Here is a 26,690-nt window from a genome sequence, read left to right as displayed (position 1 = left end):
AGGAAGTATTTATCTTCAGGCATCACTTTCTTTTTAGCATTTCCTAACTCTTCCCAAGTTCCTCAGCTGCTCACACATATACATATGTATGCTGATAAATCTTGATGATCGCAGACTCTGGAGTCTAGCAACCTGAATTTTGGTCAAAGTTGTGCCAATTTCTAGCTCTGCATTTTTGGCTAAGTCTCTAAACTCTCTAAACATCTGTTCTCTTATTTATATCATGAAAGTAGCTGTAGTACCTATTTTGTTGGATTTGGGATACAAATTAGAGAAGTTAGGTAAAGTATTTAGCATAGTAATTGACATAATTTAGGAGCTCAATAAATTACAGTTGCTATTGTAATTTTTATTAAAACTATGATTATAAGTACTATCTGCCTATCCATGTTTGGAAGAGATGTGAATTTAGTGTATACAAAACCTCCAGTGATCTGGACAGTGGAGAGTTAGTGGAAGAATCCTTGCTGTTAGTGCTTCTTGCTCTAAGAAGGCCGGATCTATTTTCAAGGACTGGTGTATAAAGTCTTCTTGAATGTGAGTTATGTGAATGCTTCCTTTTTGAATGAAATTACTCTGATGCTAATTTCTCTTCATATTGTGACTTTTGTTGTCAAAGGTATAAAAGATCAAGGTTGAATATGGACTGGTTACCAGGTACATACTAGGAGCATATGGTTGTTTGCCTTGGTGTTTAAAGGGATTCCTAGTTTAGGCTGTTTTCTGTCATTTCTTCATGCTCAGTCTCATAGAATATCAAAACACACACACAACTGTGTGTGATTAGCACAACTCTAATCAATTACACTTCTGTCACCTGAGGGACCAGATATACTGATATACTTTCAAATTCCATTCATATTGCAGTATCTTTAGACTATTCTTTCCAAGTATATACAAAATCTGATATTCCATAGCAAAACATGTACCTAGACAATTCTGCAATGAGTCTATCATCTGGAAAAATTAGTTATGAGTGAACATTTTTCCCCTCCCCAAAATTTATTTACAACTGTTATTTTCCACTCTAGGGAATAAGCATTTACTAGAACATTTGCCTAGAATGAATCTACTGTGAATGGATTTTGAACTTCCAAAAAATTCATTTAGGCTTAAAATTATGGTGCTTTTTTAACACAGTTTCACAGCAGTCATAGAAATTATTAGAGCTCTATGAAATATTGATTACACAAGTGTGGGACTAACCATCTGCTATAGTCCGAATATTGATGTCCCCCCACCCTCCCTATGTTGAAAATTAACCACTAATGTGGTAGATTTAAGAAGTGGAGCCACTGGAAGATGATTAGATATAAAGAATCCACCCTCATGAATGGGATTAATACACTTATATAAGAGGTTCAAGGGAGCCTGTTCTCCCATTCCACCATTTGAGACACCTAGTAGCCTCCATATATAAAGAACTGGCAGCCATCAGACACCGAATCTGCTGGTGCCTTGACCTTGGACTTTATAGCCTCCAGAACTATGAGCAATACATTTCTATTACCCAGTCAAAGGTATTTTTTATAGCAGCCTAAACAGACTAACATACCACCTTATACAAACAAATCACATATAAAATTATATTCCAAAAAGAAGAAACATAATTAAAAGAAAGCACAAGATCCCCAATTTATGTGCCTCCACAGATTCTTTAGGCTTTAAGTTATTACAGCTTGAACTTCCCCAAGTTGCACTTCCCCCCCGTATATTTTTGAGTCACAGCTTCCTTATGTTAAGAATCTTTCTCAGCAGCCACTTTAGCATCCTGTCCTCTCCAGCAACCTTTCGCTGACCTTTTCTTGACACCCAACAACTGCTGTCACTATGTTTTGGCCTGGTTGGTGCTCAAATGACCCATCAGCTCGTGGATCGCCTGCTCCATGCCCTGAAACACTCACATGACTGCTTTCACTGACCACATTGTCCTTCTTGACTCTTGCCCCTGCGCTTGCCACCACTGTTCCAAGGTCTAGGCAATGCAGTTTCTGTGTCCTGCAGTCGGGGAAGGGGTAGGAAGGAGAGGAGACTCAGTTTCTCAGTGCCCAGTTGTCAGACTGTCACCTTATGGTGGGTGGGAGCATGTTAGAACAAAGGCTGGGAATTGTGCCGGCCTGAGCCACTACTAGGATATTTCTTGCACTTGCTCTTGCTCTTGCACTTACTCTCTCTTGGCACCACAGCAGCAGCAGTAGTCACTCTAGTTCTTCCACCAACCTCTGGACTTTGTTAGAAGCTGAGTAACAAAACCTGGAAGTACATAGGGAATTTACTCCCTAAACTGAACATTGACCAATGAGAACGGAATCCAAGGAGTTGTAAGCGTTTAAATGCCTTTCCCACCTTCCCTCTCCTCCCTGTCCGTCATGGATGGTACTGAAGCATGGTGATACCCCGTGAGCTGTCTGGAAGATGTGGGTAACCAAGAAACCACCCATGCTTGTTTGTGAAGTTGAGGCCAGCTTAGTAACACCTTGCCTCATGTTAGTTTCCCCTCCTTTCCTGTATCAGTTTTCTTTTACCCTCACTCTTGCCATCCTGGGATTTGCTTCTTAAAAACTTTACCTTGGGCTCTATTTTGTAGAATATCCATGTGAAAACTATCAACTGAAGTTATTCAAATATCCAGTTGACTTCCTTTTGAAGTATGAGCACCTGACTGAAACTGAAGAGAACATACTAACCTCATGTGTATCTGTCAAAAGTTTTCTTTATTAAATCTATTTATTTCATTTTTATGATTATATTTTCTTGATGCATAATAGATGTATATACGTTTGGGGTACATTGATAAGTTAATACATTCACATAATTTGTAAATTGAGATTCCATTACCTTAAATAATTGTCTTTATGCTGGAATTATTCAAATTATTCTCTTGTTACTATTTTGAGATGTAAAATAGATTATTGTAAACTATAGCTCAAGCTAAAGCTTACTGATTTGTCAAAACTAGGTTTTATTTTGCTTATTCCAATTTATATTTGTACCCATTAATCAACCTCTCTTCACACCCTCATCACCTCTACTTTTCACAGCCTCTAGTGATCACTACTCTACTTTTTACCTTTATGAGATCTACTTTTATAGCTCCTTTTGTAATGATATTTTTCTGTGCTTGACTTTTTTTAAACTTAATGTAATGACCTCCAGTTCCATCCATTTTGCTGCAAATTACAGAAGTTTGTTCTTTTTTATGACTGAATAGTATTCCATTGTGTGTGTGTGTGTGTGTGTGTGTGTGTGTGTGTCCGTCCGTCCGTCCCATAGTTTCTGTGTTCATTTATTTATTGATGGTCATTTAGGTTGATTCCATATTTTTATTATTGTGAATAGTGCTGCAGTAAACATGGGAGTGCAGATATTTCTTTAATATATGAGGAGGACCCAAAAACACAGAACTTATTTATTAAAAAATTATATATTTATTCTTACATATTTAAACTTCAGTCACCTTCTAGGTACTCTCCATTTGACAAAATACACCTATCAAGTCACTCTTTCCTCTGCTCAAAACAGATTTGAACTCATCAATTTTGATGCCCTTTAGCTTCTGTTATTTTTTGTTTCACCTCTTTGAAATCAGCAAAACGTTTACCTTTGAGGATGTTTTTCATTCAGGGCAACAAAAAAAAGTCGCTTGGGGTGAGATCAGGTGAATAGGAAAGGTGGGGCATGGGAGTCATGTCATTTTTGTTCAAAAACTGCTGAACACTCAGCAAGGTGTGGGCAGATTGTCTGTGCAAATCACTCATTATGAAATGGGGCAAATGTGTTTAAAGAATCTCAACCAAAAGAAAAAAAAAAAAATTCACCGAAGCCAAACACAGTCTTTCACCACAACACTAGCTAGTGCACTGATGGGCTCCTAGAACTCACCTGGGAGAGGAGACCTTTACCACAAGGGGCCTACACTCCAAAAAATAATTCTGGGTTTTTGAATCCCCCCTTGTATTGATTTCCTTTCTTTTGGAGATATGTATATATATAAAATATTTGAAGGTGCCACAAAAGTATACACATTTGCAAACGTCATACTTAAAATGTGTATACATTTTTTGGCACCCCCGAATATATGTATGTGTGTGTATGTGTGTGTGTGTGTGTGTGTGTGTGTGTGTGTCAATAGTAGAATTACTGGATCATATGGTAGTTCTATTTTTAATTATTTTGTGGCATCTCCATTCATTTTTTAATATTAGCTGTTCTAATTTGCATTTTCACCAATTTTGTATGAGAACTACTGCTTCTCTATATTCTCACCAGCATTTATTGTTCTCTGTCTTTTTGATAATAGTCAAAAATTTTATAGTAGAAAATCTTTTATCAGACAGATGGTTGGGCCAGATAACCACTCAGACCTTTCCCATTCTAAGCTTCTGTTTCTGTAAGACAAAATTTTTCTACTTGCCTAGAGTGTCTTTGTGAGAGTGATATGAATTATCTTTAAGGAACATTATTCAGCACAGAAGGCATGCTGGGAAAACAACTTTTTGTGGTAATAGAGAAAAACAGTGTTTTCCTGGAAACCCCATCCTAATCCATATGAGAATATACTGAACTCTGTAAAAAAAAAAAAAAAAAACACAAGCAAAATAACGAGAAATTTATGCCCTGTGGCTTTACATGTTTCCATGGGGAATGATTATAGACTAGGTTATTTTATCTACATACACTTAGACAAATTATGTATTGTTTTCTTTCTAGTCTATCCTGGCTGACTTTCAAAATGAATTGTCATATTCTGGGTACATAATTTCCATGGCACATTTCTACTTCTATCAACTCTAAAAGTGTTGCTCAGTGATGCTTCATTGTCATCAACTGAGAGAGAGTTCCTAAGAGGAGGAAGCTGTCGAAATATGTGACTGTGGTCTTCTTAGGCAAGTGGTGGCAGGAACCAAAACTTTGAAGATGCTAATCATTTGGGTAATTCTAAAAGCATCTCCTCATCTCCCAGGGTGGAGACTGTGGGGAAGGAATCCAGGTCCGCAGCCTTTCCTGTGTGGTCCACAATGGTTCACTATCTCACGCAGCTGTACGTGTGGACGATGTACTCTGTGGAGAAACACCCTTTCAGAACAGCATCCTGAAGCAACTGTGTTCTGTGCCTTGTCCAGGTATGTAATTCTAGAGACACGGAGTGCCCTTCATGATTATATTTTTGTTTATTTTCCTCTATTACTTTCTTTTTTTCTCTGGAGTATTCTAGCTCATCAAAATTGGTGTTTTTAATTCATTCATTTTTAAATATAATTATCACTTTGGAGTATACTACTCTTTTGATGGATCTAACGTGGCCAAAGTAAAAAAATACATGGGATTTTGAAGTAAAGGCTAAGTCAGAATCTTGTCTCTATCACTTCACTGGTGTTTTACCTGGAGCATATGGTCTGGCTTCTTTGAGCAATTTTTTCTTCATCTAAAAACTATGGTGATGATACCTAACTAGACAATATTTAGCACACTGGCCAGCTCTTAAAAAATGTTGCCTGAATCTGTGAATAAATGAATCCTAGATGATGGCTTGGTGGGTATCAGGAAAGCTGTGAGTTTGTGAAAGCACTCTGTAAATAGCCAAGTGCTATGTAAATGTGAAGATTATTACTAGTTACATAAAATATATGAATTTATTTTAATCCTAGTAACAGAACTTAGTTTGTGTGACATAAGTTTAAGATGACTTAAGTTATCCTTATAATACAGTGCGAAGCATACTTATATGTATTTACATGTCATACATATGCTGTGTGTATACAAATACATATTATATATAATATATGCACACAGATTATATCCATAAATATATCTTATATATAGAAAAATAAATATATATAAATTATATAGAGAAATGGCCAGTTTTAAATTAAATATTACAATTAAAATTAAATATGTTATAAAAATTAAATATGATATTTAATCCAAAGATATTTTATTTCAGTGGCCTACTTATTCTCTTTAATATGATTTCTGTGAACATCCATTTTACAATGTTATGCTGATCTTTGAAAACTGAGTTATTATAATGTTTACATCTCTCTTTTAAAAATTTTATTATCACTAGTAGACACAGGTATTAACAATCTAGTCTTTGTCACTCTCTTATTAAACTAGATTAAACTATAAATTACTTCATCACTCTTAGCACTTTGTGATTCGAAAATTGGCCAAAATAAAATGTGTAGTATCTAGAACTTGCCCACATTACTGCAAATGTCTGTATGAGCCCCGGTCGCGTAAATATCAAGTGCCAGTTTTCATGTTTCCCCTGTCCTGTACTGCATGATTGTCTAGGAGACTGCCATTTGACGGAATGGTCAGAGTGGAGCACGTGTGAATTAACCTGCATCGATGGAAGAAGTTTCGAGAGTATGGGCCGCCAATCTAGGTCAAGGACTTTTATAATTCAGTCTTTTGAGAACCAAGACAGCTGCCCCCAACAGGTTCTTGAAACACGCCCCTGTACAGGTACCAAGAGCACTTTTCAATTCTTCAGCCTTAATTGATCAATGCTTATTCTATCTTTAAGTGAGGTATAATAGAATGCTGTTATCATATTTACTTACAGGAGGCAAATGTTATCACTACACATGGAAAGCAAGTCTTTGGAACAATAATGAACGAACTGTATGGTGCCAACGTTCAGATGGCATTAATGTCACAGGTATTCTTGCCTAAGACTCATATGGGCACTTCAAAAAGATCTCTGAGTGTTGCTGTTTGTGAGAAGAATTAGCTTACAAATTATAAGCAAAGAATGACAGGAAGGTGGTTTAGATGTTCTTCATGACAAATTTTCATTAGACCTTTGCATCTTAGAAAGCAAACAATTCTAACTGAAGACTTACAAGATATTAGACAATTTAATATAAGCTGAAACACATTAAAATGTTCTAAAATATCATGATCTGAGACAAAGACTGAAAAAGACTGACACTAATACAATTTTAAATCACGTACCTTCTCAGTAAAAAGTTTTTGAGGACATACCTTAGCATGTATTTATAAACTACTATACTGATATGTTATACAACATACTCATAAATTGAAATTAAAAGGATCATTAATAAAGATAAAAGTAAAAATTAAAATATTCTATGTGTTAAAAACATTTCTAATGGTGCAGAAATACTTTTATGCTGTGATTTATGGATGCTTGTATTCGTGCACTGAAAGCTTGGGTTTTGAATATTTTGCTAATCATGATTATTATTTAATATCTAAATATAGATTGAGGGAAGGGCTCCATATTCATGATAATGGGTACCATTTGAATTGTACAAGTTGTCTTTTGAATAGCTTTTTAAGTTTTTAAAAATGCTTCCTTGTCGAGAGCAAATTAAATTGTCGTATTTTTACTTAGTAAGAGCCTATTCAAGGGCTAGGAAAAGTGTCCGTAGGAATAGAGGAATTGCCAGCTCCTCCTTTTTCTTGTTTACCTGCTCTTGCATTGTTGATACTCCTTTTAATCCATACAATAATTTATTTTCAGTTACTTTTTCATTTTGTAAGTTGTTGATAGACTAATATGCGGTAGTCTGCCTAGCCAGAAACCCAGAAAGCATCATATTCTGCAGTATCCTGAGAGATCACATACTGGCAGGGCTTTTGCTGTCAATTATCTGCATGGAGTTCCTCCTGCACAATGTGTAACATATGGCTATCAACCAAATAAGTTCACGTCACCAGTATCATCTGATAAGTATCATTAGAGCGCAATTCAATTATTAAATTACAAAAACATGTTATATAACCTTCATAAATTCCAATATTTTCTTTCCAATTCCCAAGACCTCTCCTTCCCCTGAGGTATCTAATTTAGAGATCACTGGTTTAAATAATGGAACTCCTCCCCCCAGCATAATTGGAAGCAACAGGGCTGTGTGGTTACTGCCACTAACACCCAAATTATCAATTTCGCACCTAGGTGCTAATTCTGAATTGTGAGTTTTCCTGTTTTCGTTTTTTAAATTTTTGTGTGGATTATTTGTGTTATGTTTTCATGTAACACAGAATTTAGCTGCTTCATTCCCAAATAAAATACAGGTTGACTGTTCCCTGTTCTGTCTTAAGGCCAAGACTTTTTGCTAGCTACAAAGTGATAAAATATAATTGGTTGACAGTTAAAGTTATCCAAAGCTTAGAACCTATAAATGCTACAAATACTATATAAATGCTATTTAACTAGTTCTCTTGAATGATAAGTTAACTTCTTAGACAAATTGTCTCTAGGCTTTTTCCCATGTCTCTTTTACTGTGTCTAATTCAGCAAGGCACAACTACTATGTAGGTGATTTTCTAATGATAGATACTTGCATTATTTCATCTATTTACCCAAAAATATTTACTGAGCAGCTACAAGTACTGTGTCAGAGGTTTGGTTGTCCCTCATAAAGCTTATATATTTCTCTTAAAATATGTGTGGGGTCCTGTATGTGACTCTGTGTATATGTATTCTGGTTGATATACAATTTAAAATGCCACCAAAGTATTTGATACCATAGTCCCATGAATTGATTAGTGGCATTCTTTTAGCATTTATTGGGTTGTTGGAATCAGCCTAGTGCCCAGCTGGAGTGCTCAAAAGCTGGAGCAATGTATACATAGTTTTGGAACAAATGTGTTCCACTCCTGAGCTTAAACTGAGATTTGACTAATTCTCTACTGATCCTGGCTCTCATAGACTTTGCACTCAGGCATAGCCATGTGATTGAATCATGTGACCAATGAGCAGGTAAAAAATTTTCACTGTAAACAGCCAGCCTCCCGTTTGAACCAAAACATCATGGAGTAATCAATAAAACAGGACTGGAATCAGTAATGGCAAATGAATTAAAAAATAATAATAATGCTGTTACAAAAAGGCCAGTGCCACAGGGGGGAAAAATACCAAAAAATTATGAATGTTTACCACAGAGAAATCTGCAAACGATGGTGGGATTTTCTTTGCAGGAGGCTGCTCCCCTCAGGCCCGTCCTGCTGCCGTTCGGCAGTGCATTCCAGCCTGCAGAAAACCTTTCTCCTACTGTACACAGGTGAGTCATGTGCTAGAGCCCTAATTGCTGTATTTTACATATGTAGTCAGATGTTTGTCTGCTGCAGCCCAGGCAGCAGTTCCACGTACCCATGATACCATCTAGAGGCATTTGCAGGAGTAATCACAGCTATTAAGAATATCTGGGCAGGACCATGTATTAAGGAAAGTAGTCTTTTTTCTATAAATCTGTCTTTAGCCAAACCTGTCTTTCAGAGACCTAATTTATATTAGCTCTATTTACCAATAAGTGTTCTCAGTTGATTTATGTCTTTTCTTAACCTTTCATATACCTAACCTAGTTTGAAAGATGTTATAAATGCTGTTCATGTTGCCTCACGTTATGTAAAATTTATCACACCATGATAAATTTTTAATTCATTTTAATTCAGCTGAATATGTGACTATGACTGAAAAAAAGTGTATATGTATTTTTTATGCATAAATCGTACTCCCCCATCTTCTCCTATAGCTCCCATCTACCACAGTTCAGGAATTAATGCAAAATGTATAATGCATTCTAACCAATAGCATTCATAGTGTGCAGTGCATATATAATTTTTTTAAGTTATGCCGTCTTTCTTAAAGAAACGAGTTTCTTCTTATATTGTGCTCATTGCAAAATGACTTGATTAAAAAAAATTCAAGCACTCAACCTATTTTTTTGTTATTCCACTTGAAGGTAGGTTAATTCCTTACCATGAAAGAGAGTGGTTAAGCTTCTAGAGGGGCATATGAGGAAAAGAGGAGGAAAACATCAGAACTTTACTTGATCTAATAATGTTTTCAGGTAGAAGTTGTAGCTTTCCACCAGCTCTATGGATGCCCTCTTTATTAAGCATACATTTTTTTCCTTGACCCCTTGGAATATATGACTGGCTGGTTCCAACTTTTCTCTCAGGCTAACGATACAAGTGTAACGATACAGGCTATCAGTTTTGATAGCTGAGCATATACAAATTTTCTTAACTAGATCTCTCAATTGAATACTCTGTGATACTCCAATTAAAGCCAAACAAAAATGCCATATTTATATGTCATTTTTTTTTTTTTTGAATTGAAGTCTCACTCTGTCGCCCAGACTGGAATGCGTGGCACACTCCTGGCCACTGCAGCCTCGACCTGCTGGGCTCCGGTGATCCTTCTGCCTCAGCCTTCCAAGTAGCCGGAACTACAAGGCACGCACCACCACGCCCGGCTAATTTTTGATTTATTGTAGAGACGAGGTCTCACCAAGTTGCCCGGGCTGGTCCAGAACCCGCAGACTCAGGCAACCCATTTGCCTCGGCCTCCCAAAGTGCTGGGATTACAGGCTGAACCACCGAGCCCGGCCTATTTGTAATTATTATATGACCATAACTGGTACTAAACTATAGGTAGTTAATTATGATATATACTTTTGTGATCTTTTCCCCGTGTTGAAGATTGAGGTGCCTTGTTACTTTTGTTATCTGTTGCTACTCAAAATCATGTGTTCAGTCAACAATTGATGACCTAAGTAAAGCTGGTCGGTTGATGAGGGTTGGCACAAGAGGCTATGTGAGTCTAAGTTTCCTTCAGAAAATGCTAGATAATTTGCTTTAGCCAAAGTCATAATAGTAAAGACACAGAAATTTATAATCTTATGTTTATTCTTTTCTATTCTTCTCTATTGTCTGTATGTTTGCTGGAAGAAGAGCAATAATTTTCAGGTTCACTTCCAGAGACAGATAAAAATCCTTATCTATCATGCCTCAGCATAGTCAGCTTCTTGGCGACATTCATTCTAGATAAAAATGACCAGGTATTCACAGATAAATATAAAGGCATTGTCACAATGCCAGTTAGGGATGTGATGTGGTGTGACATTTGGGTTACTACAAGGAAGGAGTAATTTAGATAGATAAACACATCCTTCTCTTGGGCACATGCCTTTGGTGAAGGCTTCCTCCCCCTCTTGAGGTGCCTTCCTTGAGTGCAGAAGTAAACCTGCGAGCAGTTAACTAATTTGGGCTAGGTAGTGATCAATGGTAGAAAGTGAAGGAGGCATTGAGCACCTGGGGTAGTGACAGACCTCAAAAAACACATACCACAGAGAAGGTATATACAAAATCCTTGTTGCTTTGCTTCTCAGTAGGAAGGGCATGTTGGAGTGCAAGGATCTGAAAAACTGGGAAAAAGAAACACAGATAATTTGATTAAATACCATAAACATCTCTATAAGAAAGGAAAAGACATAGTTACTGCACTCTATTCACAAAGAACTGTGACTTCCCATTTGGGAAGTGTCAGAATTGTAAACACATTCGAAAAACCTGACCATGTATTTAAGGGCTGATTTTGGAATTCAAAAAGATGAACTATGTATTTGATTTTCATCTCATTGGTAAGTCCGTTCCTCAAAACGCAAAATTGTCATGACATATAGTGTAAATACGAAGTGATTTTAACATTTAGATTGTTCTTTATTCATCTGTACAACTCACTGTGTAACCATAAAAATATTCTTTGTGCTGTAGGGTGGAGTCTGTGGTTGTGAGAAGGGCTATACAGAAATAATGAGATCAAATGGTTTCCTGGATTACTGCATGAAAGTCCCAGGCTCAGAGGATAAAAAAGCAGATGTGAAAAACCTTTCTGGGAAAAACAGACCTGTGAATTCAAAAATACATGATATTTTTAAAGGATGGTCTCTTCAACCACTTGATCCAGGTGTGTCTCAGTAGTGAGTAAGAAATAATGAATTTTTTTCATATTTTTATCATTGCTTATGATAAAAAGATAAAGGGAAGGAGAAAAAGAGAAGAAAGAGGCAATATGGTGTAGTTCAAGGTTTATCAAATTTGAGTATTGTGTGATGCATTGTTCCCTGTAAGTGTAAAATGTTTTCATGGATTGTTGGGTATAAGTCTGGCAACCCATGTGTAAGAGATATTGAGGTAAGTAGCAATCTATTATTCTTTGAAAATATCTTTTAATTGTAAATTATCGTTGTAAAAGAGTCTGCTTTAATAACTGAATGTGTATGTATAATTAAAATTAAAAGAAAAATGAAATAGAATCTCAGAAACTTTCAGGAAATGTCCCGAGACCCAATTTGGTTTGAGAAGCGCTGGTGACATGGTAAAGAGCATCAGTTTCAAAGGCAGGCAGACTTTACTGGCCCTATGGCTTAGAACATACCTGTTTTGTGACTCTTGACTTTTCTGTAGCCCAGTTTCCTCATTTATAAAACAATCTAGTAGCACCTGCCTCGCAGGATTGTCATGGGTATTACAGAATGTCAGGTCTGTAGGACTCAATAACTGGTGCTTATCAAGGACAGGAATGAGCATTTTTCAGATGCTTTTTGTATATCTTGTGGGTCTGTGCTGCCTGGTTGTGTGGCATGAATCATCTCATTATCTCTTTCCACCTAAAGGGATGTTTTCATCCCGTTTGAGAGATTAAGAAACTGAAACTGGCAGTACAGACTCATTTTACCAGGGTCATACCACCAGCAAGTGGCAGAGGAAAGTTTTAAAGACAGGTCATCAAGGCCTTTATGCACCACTGGACACTGCTTCCCACTTTGTAAAATAGAAGAAGAAGGCAGGAGTTTCTGTGTCTAGCATACATACCTCTTTTAGGAAGCAAGATGCTGTGAATGACTGAGCAAAGCAACATAGTTATGGGGCATGGAAGGGAAGAGACAGAGAAGACTCAGGCAGGTGTACCCTGGGAACTTTTTTCCAGCCCCTAGGCCTTGGCTGTACCCAAAGTGCCTTGATGGCATGTTTAAATGAAGCAAAACTCAGATCTCAGGCCCAAGGGAACCTGGGGCCTGCCATGTCTGATTCAACTTTTGATTCCCCTGTGTGTCTGGGAATGCCAAAGGTGTTTAAAAACATCTCATTCGTTTTGTGACTAACTTAGAAGTATATTGAAACTTGAGGGAAGCATGATAGGAAATGTGGGCAAGTTAAACCCATTGCTTGTGGACCAGTTTCAGAAAAAGAATTAAGGTGAGGTTCCAAAGAAATGAGTCTTTAAATCTATAGGTGAGGCCCTTAATCTTTAATTCATGGATGGACTTTGGGATATAATTAAAGCATCAAAAATATCATGTGTTTGAGTATATGTATGTGTGTGTGTGTATAGATACACAAATGTTTGCATACATACACACATATATTCATATAAAATGCCATGTACATGTATATATTTGTGTGTGTCTGTGTGTGTAAATATATATTTAGTCTGGGGGAGAGTTTACAACTTTCATAGATTCTCATTGTGAGAGTATAAATTGGAGAAACCTCTCAGGAAGACAGTGAGGCTATTCTGATATATCTTCTTTCATACATTTTGATCTAAAATGTTTCTCCTAGGAATGAATCATACAGTTATACACACATATACCAAAATAAGTATGTAGACGATTATTTGTTGCATGGTTGCTTGTTGAGGCAAATGAGTGGGAACAATCTAAATGGCCACAAATACTGGAAAAACAAAAATCTAGTCACTGTTGAATGGTATCTCATAATAATACTAAGAAGTAGACCTGCTTTTATGAACTAGCACAGAAATATTTCCAACATATATTGCTTAGTGAAAGAAAAAGTACAAATCAAAGTAAATGATATGCACCATTTGCGTCCTTTTAAGAACGTGTATGAATTTGTATTTACGGGTGTTCAGATGCTTGCCTGTGCAAAGAAAAACTCAAAAGATTCCTGAGGAATCTGGTAACAGTGAAAGGTCCTGAATAGTGAACTGAGATGGTGGTGGGAAGACTTATTTCTCACTGTGTCTTTTTTAAATAATTTGAAGTTTTACATTATCCTTTATAACATTATAACAATATATTAATTATTTTTAAGTAACATGGCTTAAAGGTCATGGACCATCACATGCCTCTACACTGGGGATTTAAAAGCACTGGATCATCCCAATGCATCAACCCTATGAGGTTTTAACGGGTCATAAAATATAAGGAGCTTTCTCACTCAGGAAAAACTGGGGTTTTTTTCCTATGTAAAAACTTGAAATAGGAAATTTAATCATTAGTGTTTCAAATAGATTAGAATCAAAGCTTTGATTAAAGTTTTATGACCATAGAAAAATATCATTAGCACACAGAACCTCATTCAAAAATCTGATTGAGGCTTGAAAGTGTCCTGTAAGCAAAAACTATGATAGGAAGCTGTAACATAATTGAAAGTAATTGTGATTTTATTCAAAACAAGTATTGTTTACAATGGATTTTTATTGTTTTTCATCCCACAGAAGCTTTTTGAATAAAATACTAATGTGTGTTTTGGACCTGCAGTTATTTACATTCCTGTAGTATAATGAATCTGTGTGTGTTTCTTTCAGAAAGGAATACAATTCCTTTGGGATACTGAGTCATTGCCTTGTCAGTACATAAAATTGAGCAAAAACATTAGATTGGCAGAAATAACTTGTTTCTCCATCACATATAGAAAAACATACATACACTCACACTATATCTTACATAGAGTAAAAGTCATAAAATAGATAAGAATATTTAGTTAATTTATTTTTAACTCTAGTAGATATCAAATCCAAAATAATGTGTAGTTTTACATACATGGTCATAATTTTACAGTAATTGGTTGAATTAACTTGTTTGGTAATATGATTTTTGTTCACCCAATATCGTTCTGGAAGCGGAACCATTGAAAATGAACATATTCGTTTTTATTTGTTTGTTTTTTGTATGCAAGGTTGTCTCTTGATTATAATTTTCTTTGTTCCTTTTCATATTATCAAATGTTCTGCGATATTTTTTATTACATGTTTAAGATTACAAACACCTTAAAATAAATTCAAAAATAGCCTGCAGATTGATTCAATTTTATAAAATAATGATTGCCAGTGTTTGGTATTGTAAAACAAATGTGATTAACCATCGTATATTTTACATTTTCACCTGTTTTTTTTTTCTTTTGCCATTTGATAATTATCACCTATGAGTATTCTCACTTATGTTTATGACTTATAGAAGTCTCATATGAAAAATAAAACATTCAGCAAAATAAATGTTTTGGTTCCAGGTATTTACAACCTAATGCTTTTGAGGACTTAAAAATCAAACTGTAGTGCAAATTGTTTATAACTCTAAAAGTCCATGAAAAGTGGTACCAGGTAGTATAATTTCAAGTTTGTTTTTTTCACAGACATAATTTTCATTAGGGAACCCATATTCCTATGATGTTCCAAGAGAGAACCTTGTCAATTCCTCATTGTATCTGGCAATTTACAGAGTATGCTAGAACAGTGGTCCCCAAAATTTATGAGACCAGGGACCAGTTCCATGGAAGGCAATTTTTCCACAGACTTGGGGGAGAGGATGGGAGAATAGTTTGGGGATAATTCAAGTGCATTACATTTATTGTACACTTTATTTCTATTATTACTTTGTAATATATAAGAAAATAATAATTATAAAATTATTATTTTGATATGAGTCTGCAAGCAATTGATTTATTATGATCTGTGCAGTCAAACCTCACTGCTAATGTTAATCTATATTTGCAGCCACTCCTCAGTGCTAGCATCAACACCTCAGCCCTACCTTAGATCATCAGGCTTTAGAGTCTCATAGGATCATGCAGCCAAAATCCCTTGCAGGGGCAATTCACAGTAGGGTTCACGCTCCTATGAGAAGAGAATGCTCCTGCTGACCAAACAGGAGGTGGAGCTCAGGCGGTAATGTGAGTAATGGGGAGTGACTGTAAACATAGAGGAAGCTTCACTTGGTCCCTTCCGCTCACCTTCTGCTTTGCAGCCCAGCTCCTCACACCTATATCAGTCCATGGCCAGGAGATAGGGAACCCCTGTGCTAGATAGAGCATGCTAGATTCTGCAGTCAATTGCACAGTTGGCTCAACTACAGGAAATCATTTCAAGTCCAGAACTAATGGTCAGTTTGGGATTGTCAGATACTATGTTACCCTGTTTCTTAAATGCTACAGACTTCTGTGTGCTAAGTTTGTTATGTTATCTCTATTTTAAACAGATGGCCGAGTAAAAATGTGGGTTTATGGCGTTTCAGGTGGCGGTTTTCTCATCATGATTTTCCTAGTATTTACTTCCTACCTTGTTTGGTAAGTACTAATTAGTAAAATGCTTATATTCCACAGTTTTATGGATGGCATGCTATATACTAAAAGAAAACGTATGTCAGGATCTTTGGCCGGTATAACAGAACCTTTGAGACCACAAAAAATCTCTAACAGCAGAATGGCTGAATAGTTGAAACAGGGGATCATTACCTTTATTCTTCCTATTTGAAATAACATTTTAAAATTGGTTTTTGGATAATATCAGAAGGTACAAAAGGCAAATAATTAGTCAGGAATTTCCCATTTTAATATTCCAATTTAGATCAGTAGTTTTCAGCCTTGACAACACATTGATATTGCCTAGGGACTGATGTTTGGGACCCACTCCCCAAGAGATTCTGATTTAATTAGTTTTGGGTATGTCTAGGTCATCTGGATGTTTAAAAGCTTCCCAGGTAATTTTAATCTGTAGCCCAGGCAAAGAAAACTACTTTAGGTAATTTTAGTTCTTAAATCTTGACTGGTTGGGTTAAACTGACCAATTGGTTCAAAGAACCTATTAGTGTATTTTAAATAGTAGTACCAGGTGTTTATCTATGTTGACCCACCATGAGAGAAAATTTAACCGACTGTCAATTTCAGTAACCCCATTTTGTAAGTGACTAGTTCCTGAAAATTTATTACTCTCAGAAAATATTAATTCATTTATTGTATGAATATATTTTAGTTGATAAGCAGCTCTCTTAAACCAGACAGAAGTAAGTGTAGTTGACCCTTTAACAATGTGGAGATTATGAGCACTAACTCCAAATGAGGTTGAAACTTTGAGTGTAATTTTTCAGCATAATTCTGAGTATAATTTATGAGTGCATTTTTGCTGTGGTAAAAAAGTATAATTATTAACAGCCCACTGTTGAACAGAAGCCTTGCCAATAAAAAACATAGTCAAATAAACACACATTTTTATGTTATATGTATGATATACTGTAGTCTTTAAATAAGATAAGCTAGATAAAAGAAAATTTCATTATGAAAATTGTAAGGAAGAGAAAATATGTTTACTATTTATTAAGTGCAAGTAGATCATCATAAAGGTCTTCTTTGTCATCTTCACATTGAGTAGACTGAGGAAGAAAAGGAAGACGAGGAGTTTGTCTTACTACCCCAGATGTGGCAAAGACGAAAGAAATTCCACATATAAGTGGACCTATGCAGTTCAAACCTGTGTTGTTCAAGGGTCAACTGTACCTTTGGACGTTTTCAAGTATGCTAAGAGCATTTTGTTAACTTTTTAAGCAGAAGTTTCAAAAGATCTTTTAAAAAATTTTTTATGAGGTTAGAGTGTTACTTCACCTTTTTTTCTTCTAATCAAGATATATATGTTCATCATGTGTCTCATAGACTAGGTCTTGAGAATTCTAACCCACCTTTTAATCTTGACTCTAACCTGGTCTTTGTATATCTAGCCTCAAATTTTGCTTCCAAAGCTACATAGGTTTTTAAATCTTTGCTTGTGGTCAGTGAAAGTCAGTGCAGAAAATAAGATGACTCTAATTCTCTTTGACACCTATAGCGAAAGAAAATGAATCCCTAGAAACTGAATTTCTATTCAACTAAGATTCCCACATTGTTGTAGTGAAAAATAACATCTTCAGCTAGTCAATTCACCCTATAATCAAATGATATGACTAATTTTTATGTCTGAATTTGTAACTTTGCCAAGTATTGTCTAGATCCAGTCTTAATGAGCAAATATGAAGTTGAAAGCTTTGTATGAAGTTCAGAGTGACAGAAGCATTTGCCACCAGAAAAAGTTAAAATGAAAAGAAAATATGTTGAATCACAACAGAGGACATTAAGGTTTGGCAGATGGGAAACTGTTCTCAAAGCAGTCAATGGGCCAACACAGTGTAAGATAATCAGATAGTCTATTTGTCTATAAAAGTTTGGATGAATTCTAGCTGATAATAGCCACATCCCCAAATCCAGATTCTAAAAATTAACATGTAATAGCACATAAATTTTGCCTTTTTACTTTTCTCCTTCCCCTCCAAACTAAAAACATGTTAACCTTAATTCATTTCTTCAGTAACAAATATATATTAAGGTCCCTTCTTTATGACTCTAGCTCTGGGAATTAAGTACATCTCTGAGTTCTGGTAACAAATAATTTTCTAGAAAAATGTTTAAATATAAAATAACAATAGAATTTCCCTTTATTTTTCAGAGTCCAGTTACTTAAGTATTTATGCACGTTATTTCTCATGTCTATTTTTTCATCATTCCCAATGCCTGTTTTTAATAATGGCCTTTTGGAAGTAGCACAATAGCTCCATATTTGGACTTGTCACACATGCTCCATTTTGCATTCTACAGCCAGATTAGTCTTTCTGAAACTGAACTCCAGCTGAAGGTCAGCCCTTCTCCCACTCACACACAAGCAGTGGCTTCCTATTGACAACAAAACTAAAGTCATGTTGACTAAAGACTTCTATAACTGGAGCCCAAACAACTCTTTGAACTGTACCTACTACTAATCCTGTGTTCCCTAGACAGTTTGGTGTGTTGTGTAGACCCAAACATGATTAAGTCTTCATTTTCTCACTGATGCAAATAAAAAAAATAAATTGACTTTTTAAATAAACTTTTTAAATTTAGATAAAAATGGTAAATTTTCTATGCTAATATTTTAATCAATGGACTTAATTATACAGTCCCATAATAATGTTATATAATATGTTAATAGATATAAAATAGTCATTTTCTCTAATTTTATATTCTCAACACAGTTTTATCCAACAACCACATCACTTTATCACCACTTCAATCTTTTTCCCACAATCAAATTCAGTTTCAGGTTTACCATATTCATTTTCATCCAAGTTGTTTGAGACATAACACTTCTTTGAATGTGTTTGTGCTGCGGTTTCAGCGGTTTTTTCTTAGTATCCAAATACCTATCTACATATATTAGGAAAGATAGCATTTTTTGTGTCCTGTGTGTATGTTCATGACTTTCACTTAAAAAAAAAAACAAACTTTTTGTATAAAAAACATAGCCCTTCATTATATAAAAGATTTTATAGGGGTTGAATATGAGAGAATTTTTTAGAGAATAATCTTATATCAGCATACCCCTTCTGTTTTCTCAAGAAGACTTCTGCTTCCATGATTTACTCCTTATATCTCATTCATCTAGAATGACTTTTTCATTGCTCACTATTGACACACTACCAATTTTCCCAGTACAATGCAAACACCAACATTTTCCTTGTCAAGCAGTCTGGAATAACTTGTTGATGTCTCCTTTCTTGTGGCATTGGCTCCATGTTGGTATTTTAGTTATTTGTATAAAAATATTCCTCCTCTACCAAACCCCAAAGACTCTGGGTGGGGAGAGGTATGACTATGCTGTATTGATTTTTTTTTTTTTTTAGAGTGTGAATTTGATAGCTATTTATTGAACAAATCAATAAGTGGATATATAGATGAGTAGATTCATAAAAACTAATTTATTGCCCATGAGTTTCAGAAAAAGTATCTAGGAGAAAATCTAGTGTTTCTATATCAGACATTACATACAATACCTTATTCAATCCTCATCATAGTATAATAAGGTTTTGCTATTTCCATTGCCATTTTAAAGAGTGAGTAATTGATCCTCAATGAAAGTAGATAACTTTTCTGAAATCTTCATTCTGGTGGAATCAACTCCAGGTTGACCCATCCCCAGAGTGCATGCTCTTTCTATTGGTCTTTGGGTCTCCATAGTTTCCCTCTCTTGAGTGATCCCCAAAACTCTTGAGGCTCAATACTCAACATAATGTCTACAGCTTTACATTTCTGGGAGACTTCTTGTTTCATGGGTAAAGTAAGCTATAGACCTGGGAACAGACCTATTGATATCCAAACACATACCATTTACTGTTACATATAAGCTGTCTAAAGAAACCCAAATATATAGTTTCACAGTGTCTAATTCTATTAAATAGATTGCAGGAGAGTTCGAGGATGACAGTTTTAGAGATTTTATATTTTTCCCCCAAAATAAAAGGCTTAGGATAAGAGAACCGCTATAATATACTAGGTCTTTGGTGTATCCTTCAGATGAAAGCAATTTATAATAAAACTTGGAAATGCTTCTGAGAAAAATATCAAAAAATAGTCTTAAAGACTACTTCTTTCAGATACAATCCTTTGAACAGCTGCCCTTAGTGTTTGGAGTTTTGGAAATACTACTGATGCCCCAGCTCCCCTAGCAGTAAATATCAATGAGGCAATTTAGTGGGAATGACCACGGGGTGAGGTTGTAGTTAACTTGGACACAGTGTCTTGAAGTTATTCCAGATAACAATGTTCATTCAGCCTTACCCAGCACAATTCGGTAATGGACTCCCATTCTTCCCAAGTTTGAGCGATGTTCCCACTACCAGAGGCTTGTTTCTCACAAGTAGCTGCCAAAACTAAAGACAGTTTGCAGCTCTCATCAAACCTGTTAATCTCTCTTGACCTAGTGATAAGTCCTAACTGACAAGTGCCAGTGGCTTGCGTGTCAGTCCACAATGAGCTCACTTTTCTGGCTTAATGCATTTGTATCCTTTGCTAAAATGCAAAGGACCCTAAAATAACTCACTTTACAATGTGTCAGTCAGTGATCTCTCACAGCCAGGGATGCAAAATTGTTTTATCCTCTGTGCCAACTTTGAAAGCACCAGTGGCTGTCAAGAGTGCTCCCTTACAAAGAGTGACGAGGCTATACCTTGGCTCAACAGGAGAGAATAGAGTGATGGATTAGAGATGTCCACATGGGTACAGGATGACGAGTGGTGCTAGTGGCCCATGTGCTAGGCATTCATGGGTCCTGATTTAGTTGACTGAGTGAGGGAGGTGACCATACCCTTCCTAATACCAGAGCACAGGAGAACAAAATGAGAAAGAAACTTATTTCTTAAAAAAAAAAGAATATCGGTAAGAGACCAGAAAGGGAGTTGGAAGTTTAAAAGGCAGTCCTCCTTGTTGCTAACCCTGCCAAGGGCAGTCCTGCTCCTCAGCTCTTCCTCCTGGGCTCTTTCTTTTTTTTTTTAACTGGCCAGGAAGCTTTGTAAAGCCACAGCTACTAAACAAATTACCACCATGTTCAGTAGTCCAGAGATTAACATTTGAGAGAAGGTTAAACTCTTCTAAATTGTCCCACCTCTCAGTTCTCCTACATTCATAGTGGTGATTTTAGTATCTGGCAACTGAGAGTTTACACAGTATGAAGATGTGTGTAATAATGAGGTCCTAACCATAATGATCCCCAACACACCCCATGGGTCACAGAGGTCCAAGGAGCACCTTCTTATTTCCAGAGGTGGACACAATGTTCATAATCCCATACATGGAAACTGGCAGAAACATATATGTATATTTTAAATAGAATTTTCCAAGTCCTGCTTACAGAGCCTAGCCAAGTGTACATGTCTCTCAGCTGATAGTATTGTCTCTTTACAAAGAGCTGGCCATCTCTGACCTTTCTCCTGACCTTTTAGCAAATGACAATTAAGGGTAGATTGCCAAAATCAGAAGCCCATACATTTTTTCCTTCTTTCTTCTTCACCTCCCCAAAATTCCCCCTCAAAGAAACAAAACAAAACAAAAGAGGTAGGAGTTGGGAGATCCCTATTTTTTCAGATGAACTTTCCTGTACTCTTTTGCCATGAGGACAACCCATACAGTCACCACAGCCACTACCAGGCTGGACATGCAAGCGCTGCTCACAGATTGTCCCAGCCTCTCTTTTGTGTGATTTCTTAGTACCTTTAAACACTGTAAATTAGCATGCTCAGGATTCCCTTTCAAGCTGGATTCATGCTAGAGCCTGGGACCATCAATATAATTAGAGCCACTGGAATTTGCTTGTAGATTAATACAGATAATGTTAAATTGAATGTTATTCAAATAATTATGCAATGCCTCTTTGAGAATTGAAAAGGACCTGGAAAGCAGGAAATCGAAGGCTAAGGCCCCCTCTACAAACAATTCCAAATCACATTTTTGCCTCTCCTCAGCTTCTCTGTTTGGAAGGTGTTTGCCTGCAGTCATGCCCAGAACTCAGCAAATTCTCAATGGGCACCCATGGCACACCAGGGTCCAGGATGGCAGGCACTGAGAGGATCTGTTCCTTTTAGTGGTTTTTAAAAAATTAATTTAAAAAACTAATTTATCCTTAGCGTCTATGATTTGCCTCAAACATCATATCAGAAAATTAATTTCACTCCTTAAATTAAAACTTGAACACTTTAAACTAGGAGGTTCTCTGTACAACCATTTTAATTTTATCAATTTTTTTATTGTGGTAAAATTCACATGACACAAAGTTCACCATTTAGCTATTGAGTTGAAGGAACTCAGATACAAAAGGCCACATATGGTGTGATTCCATTTATTTGAGATATCCCGAATAGGAAAATCCATAGAGGCAGAAAGCTGACTAGTGTTTGCCAGGGGACAAGAAGAGGGAGAAAGGGGAGAGACTGCTTGGTGAGTATAGAGTTGCCTTTGGGGTGATGAAAATATTCTGGAGCTAGGTAGTCATGCTGGTACACACACTGTGATGGTACCAAATGAAACTGAATTGCACATGTTAACATTATTTTTAAAATTTAAGGGCAACCCCCTTGGGTCTCCTCCCACTGTGGGAGCTTTTCTGTCCTCTCGATAAATCCTACTTTCTCAAAAAAATGAAAAATCAAATTAGATCAACAAAATATTGTTAAATAAGGCATCATTAAAAATAAAACAAAATTTAAGTTCACTCAGAATATAAAAATTAATTCATATAGACAGACAAAAGTAAGTCAGTTCAACTGAGTACCAAGTGATGGTATATAATGTAGGGAGAGTATGGTGAAGAGGTTAGAAGCCTTGGGTCTGTGTGTTAAGTTTCCTTAGAAGCCAGGCTCTGCCACTCACACAGTGATCTGAGGGAAGGTAAACAACACTGCTAGTCTTTTTCTGTTTTGTTTTTGTTTTTCCTGTAAAGTAGCAATATTCTAATGTCTCCCTGCTGGCATTGTTCTGGGATGTTTTGAGATTGTTACGTAAAATGCTCCGCATAGAGCTTGGCACTTAGTATGCATCCAGTAAGCAATAGATGCTCTATAACATAAAAGCATAGAAACATGGAGACAGGAAGAGAGAGAGAGAGAGAGAAAAGAGCCTAGCTTTTGAGGCAAGGCAAAGCAAAGCAAAGTCATTGAGGAGGGAATGGTAAGTATGTATGGTAAAAGGTGGAAATGGGGGATATGTTGCCAAATTCAAGTTGTATTTATAAATACAAATTGAGATCTAGCCATACTAAGAAGAAAAAGTATAATACAAGGTGTTTTGCACCAAATCTGGGGCATCACTGAGTAGTTTGGAAATGTTATCCAACTTAAGCTTCTCATTGTTAAGTTGTGGATATCAGGTAAAGCAGAGACCAGGGTCAGGTGAGAATGGCTTTGCACAGAGTGGAATTGGTGAGATTTTCCTGTCAAAAGCTGGGGTGTTGGCAGTTAATGTCAGGTTTCAGGCCAGAGCAGAAGTGTGCTTACTTAAAAACAAGACCAAGATGAGGCCTGACTGTTCCAGCTGCTTACAATATTAAGCATTTGTGATGTGGAGGTCACAGTAGCTTAAAAATTAGTGAGCAGAATGTCCACGTTGCTGTGCATAAACAAGAACATGAAAGGAAAATAACTCTTCCACCAAGCTCCTTGATTCTACTAAACCATTTTTAAGATTTTGAAAACTGATGGCTTCTCCTTAAAAGAAGATTAAAGTATGCAATATTCAAAAAAAGAAACACACATCCAGAGAAATAAAACTTTTGTCATTTTACCACTTGAATTTCTATGCCTTTAAATTGTCTTTAGCAGATGAAACAGATTTCTGTGAACTTTCTTTATCTGAGAAATTCTTTTCCCTTTGCAGCAAGAAGCCAAAACCACATCAAAGCACACCTCCCCAACAGAAGCCTCTGACCTTAGCCTACGATGGAGACTTAGACATGTAACCTGAAAACGAAATCCAAATGTAGACATCAACTGCCTTAACCGCTTTCTCTTTTGTAGCTCTCAGACTTCTCAGTTTTTTGAGGAATCTCATGATGTGATATATTGGGCAGAATACAAATATTGCAAAAGTAATATTGCCTCAACTTCATTTGGACATGGAGTCAAGGATTATTAGGTCTGCCATTTTGTTTTCAAGTTGTTTGTGGGTGTGTTTTATTTTTTTGGTTTTCCCAAGGGACCTGAAAACCCTTCTCTTCCTGTTTGGATCTGGGAAGAAGAAAATATGATGGAATTCCCACAGACTTGAGTAAACTTGATCTTCAGCAGCATTTTGACAATCCAGAGGAAAGTCCAATCAAGGCATTTACTGTAAATGACGAGTCTGACACTGCATTGTTATGCACTATATTAGTGCAAAGTCTCTATTCTTCCCATACTTCAACACTGAGTTTTCTAGAGTTTACATTGGTTTAAAGACTTTCAAATTGGATTGCCTATTTTCATGAACACAGAGAGAATGGATTACCATTTCAGAAATTCTCTGAGTTTTTACCTTTAAATATTGTATTTTGTTTTGTAGCCAGGGGATGATGGCTGAATATAATAGAGTGTGTGAAGTTGCTGGAGTAGATGAAAGCTAGGTGGTTTCTGAATGAAATGTGTCCTGGATGGTAGAGTGTACAAATGAAATAGGTGGTTATGTTGGAGGATGAGGTAAATAATTTGGTTACTAAAATTGTATTTTAACAGAAACTTAGCCATGTAGATGTAGCATTAATCACACACACAGTTGTAATTCAGTTTAATGATGACAAACTCTGCTTTTGTAATTTCAATTTTCTTATCTGAATATTTATAAATTCTTTTTTTGAATTTAATTATCTGACCTCATTTAATATACATCGAACACCAATCCTGTTTGTAGTAAGTCTTGCTTTTATAAGGTTTCAATAATATCTAAAACAACACATTAAAAAGCGGAGACCATTTTATGATGATAATTGTTTGTAATCGTAGGTGTTGAAAGTAAAAAGGTGCCATCTTGTGGTATTGACTTGTATTTATAACAAATAAAGTGCTCAAGAGACTGCAATATTGGCTGTTTTAGATTTATTCACTTCTAAAGAGCCTTGTCCTTGCTTTGACAAAAACAGTGTTAACACCAGTATTTCCGTGTTACCATTTTTGGAGTTGACAGCTGATATCACTGACTGAGAAGTCTTGGCCCTCAACATTATCATGTGTATCTTGAAGCAGAGCCAATCACAATGACATGGAGTAGCTTTTAGGGAATATTTAGAGCTCAAGTAATATTAGAACAAGCCACTCTAATAACTCTAACACTAATATGTAAATGATCTGAGAAAATTAAGAAATTGGAAATGTTGGAAATGTGATACAATGAGCAGATAAAGAATGTTTTCATTTACACTATTACCTCTATGAATCCTTTAACATCTGAGTAATCCCTCCAACTAATGAATTTTGTCCATGGCACCATATTTTCAAAAGAAAAAAGATAACGAAAATAGAATAGCTTATTTCAATAGAGAAAGCAACTCCCAGAATTATGCTTTTATCAGTTCACTTTAGCTAAAGTGTTCAGTTTTCTTAGTAGTTCAAGAATGGCTCCTTTAGAGATCAAATCCTGGCTATGCCCTTTACTGCCTTTATGACCCTAGACTAGGAATATAAATTCTCTCTGCTTCAGTTGTTTGTCCCACAAAATGAAGATAAAAAAAATTATTTTGTTCTTATCATAGACATAAACAATAAATAAAATATTTAGTATTTACCACATATCAAAAGTGTAATAAATATTAGCTATAATTAGTAATATATGGCATATTCAGAACTGGGACCCTTGGTTATTCAAGTTTTTCATTCATTACAAATTCAACAATTACCCATATATTGAGTTTATTCATGTAGCAAATGCATATTCATTCACTCATTTAACAAATATATATTGAGTATCTATTTAATTAGTTTAACAAATATTTATTGAGTACTACGTGCCAGATACTTCTCTAGGTGCTGACTGTATGCTGGAAATGTAAAAAATCTTGTCAAGTTTTGTTCTCAAATCTACATTCTCAACAAGGCATTTTCTAGAGAGGATTTAACACTATAATCCAAGAGTCTGCAGATTCCATCTCCTGGGCTAGATCCGGCCAGCTGCCCATTTTTGTAAATAAAGTTTTATTGGAGCACATCCACCCCTATTCACTAATGTCCTGTCTATAACTGCCTTTGAAGAGTTAGGTAGTTGTGACAGAGGCTTTATGACCTACAAAGCCTAAAGTATTATCTGACCCTAAATAATGGCTGCTCCTGCTGCTATTCTCAATCCCCATTAGCCTGCCCAACTTCCTTTTTCCAGTTTTTTTCCATTGCCAAATCACCTCTAACATTCTATTTACATATTTAATGTAGGGTCTATTTTTTCCTTGCATTAAGATGTGAACACCATGAGAGCAAGGATCTTAATTTTGCTCACGTATGTGTCTCAAATGTTTGGACTATGGTAGGTACTCAGTGAATATTTGTAGAATGATTGAA

General features: G+C 36.0%; 1 protein-coding gene across 1 annotated transcript in view; it reads left to right on the top strand.

The window, feature by feature from the left end:
- The window catches only part of THSD7B (thrombospondin type 1 domain containing 7B), a 363,632-nt gene extending 338,418 nt beyond the window's left edge, over window positions 1-25,214 (top strand). Inside the window, exons 11-17 of the mRNA XM_021707254.1 lie at window positions 4,964-5,123; window positions 6,298-6,471; window positions 6,572-6,667; window positions 8,956-9,038; window positions 11,536-11,728; window positions 16,044-16,131; window positions 24,046-25,214. Coding sequence (XP_021562929.1) covers window positions 4,964-5,123; window positions 6,298-6,471; window positions 6,572-6,667; window positions 8,956-9,038; window positions 11,536-11,728; window positions 16,044-16,131; window positions 24,046-24,127 — 876 coding nt within the window. The 3' untranslated portion in view covers window positions 24,128-25,214. The remainder of the gene's footprint in view (window positions 1-4,963; window positions 5,124-6,297; window positions 6,472-6,571; window positions 6,668-8,955; window positions 9,039-11,535; window positions 11,729-16,043; window positions 16,132-24,045) is intronic.
- Window positions 25,215-26,690: the final 1,476 nt, after the last annotated feature.

This window comes from Carlito syrichta, unplaced genomic scaffold (genome assembly GCF_000164805.1).
Source record: "Carlito syrichta isolate Samal-C Ts95f unplaced genomic scaffold, Tarsius_syrichta-2.0.1 Scaffold316472, whole genome shotgun sequence".
Taxonomy (NCBI): Eukaryota; Metazoa; Chordata; class Mammalia; order Primates; family Tarsiidae; genus Carlito; species Carlito syrichta.
This window is presented reverse-complemented; position numbering and strand designations above follow the sequence as displayed.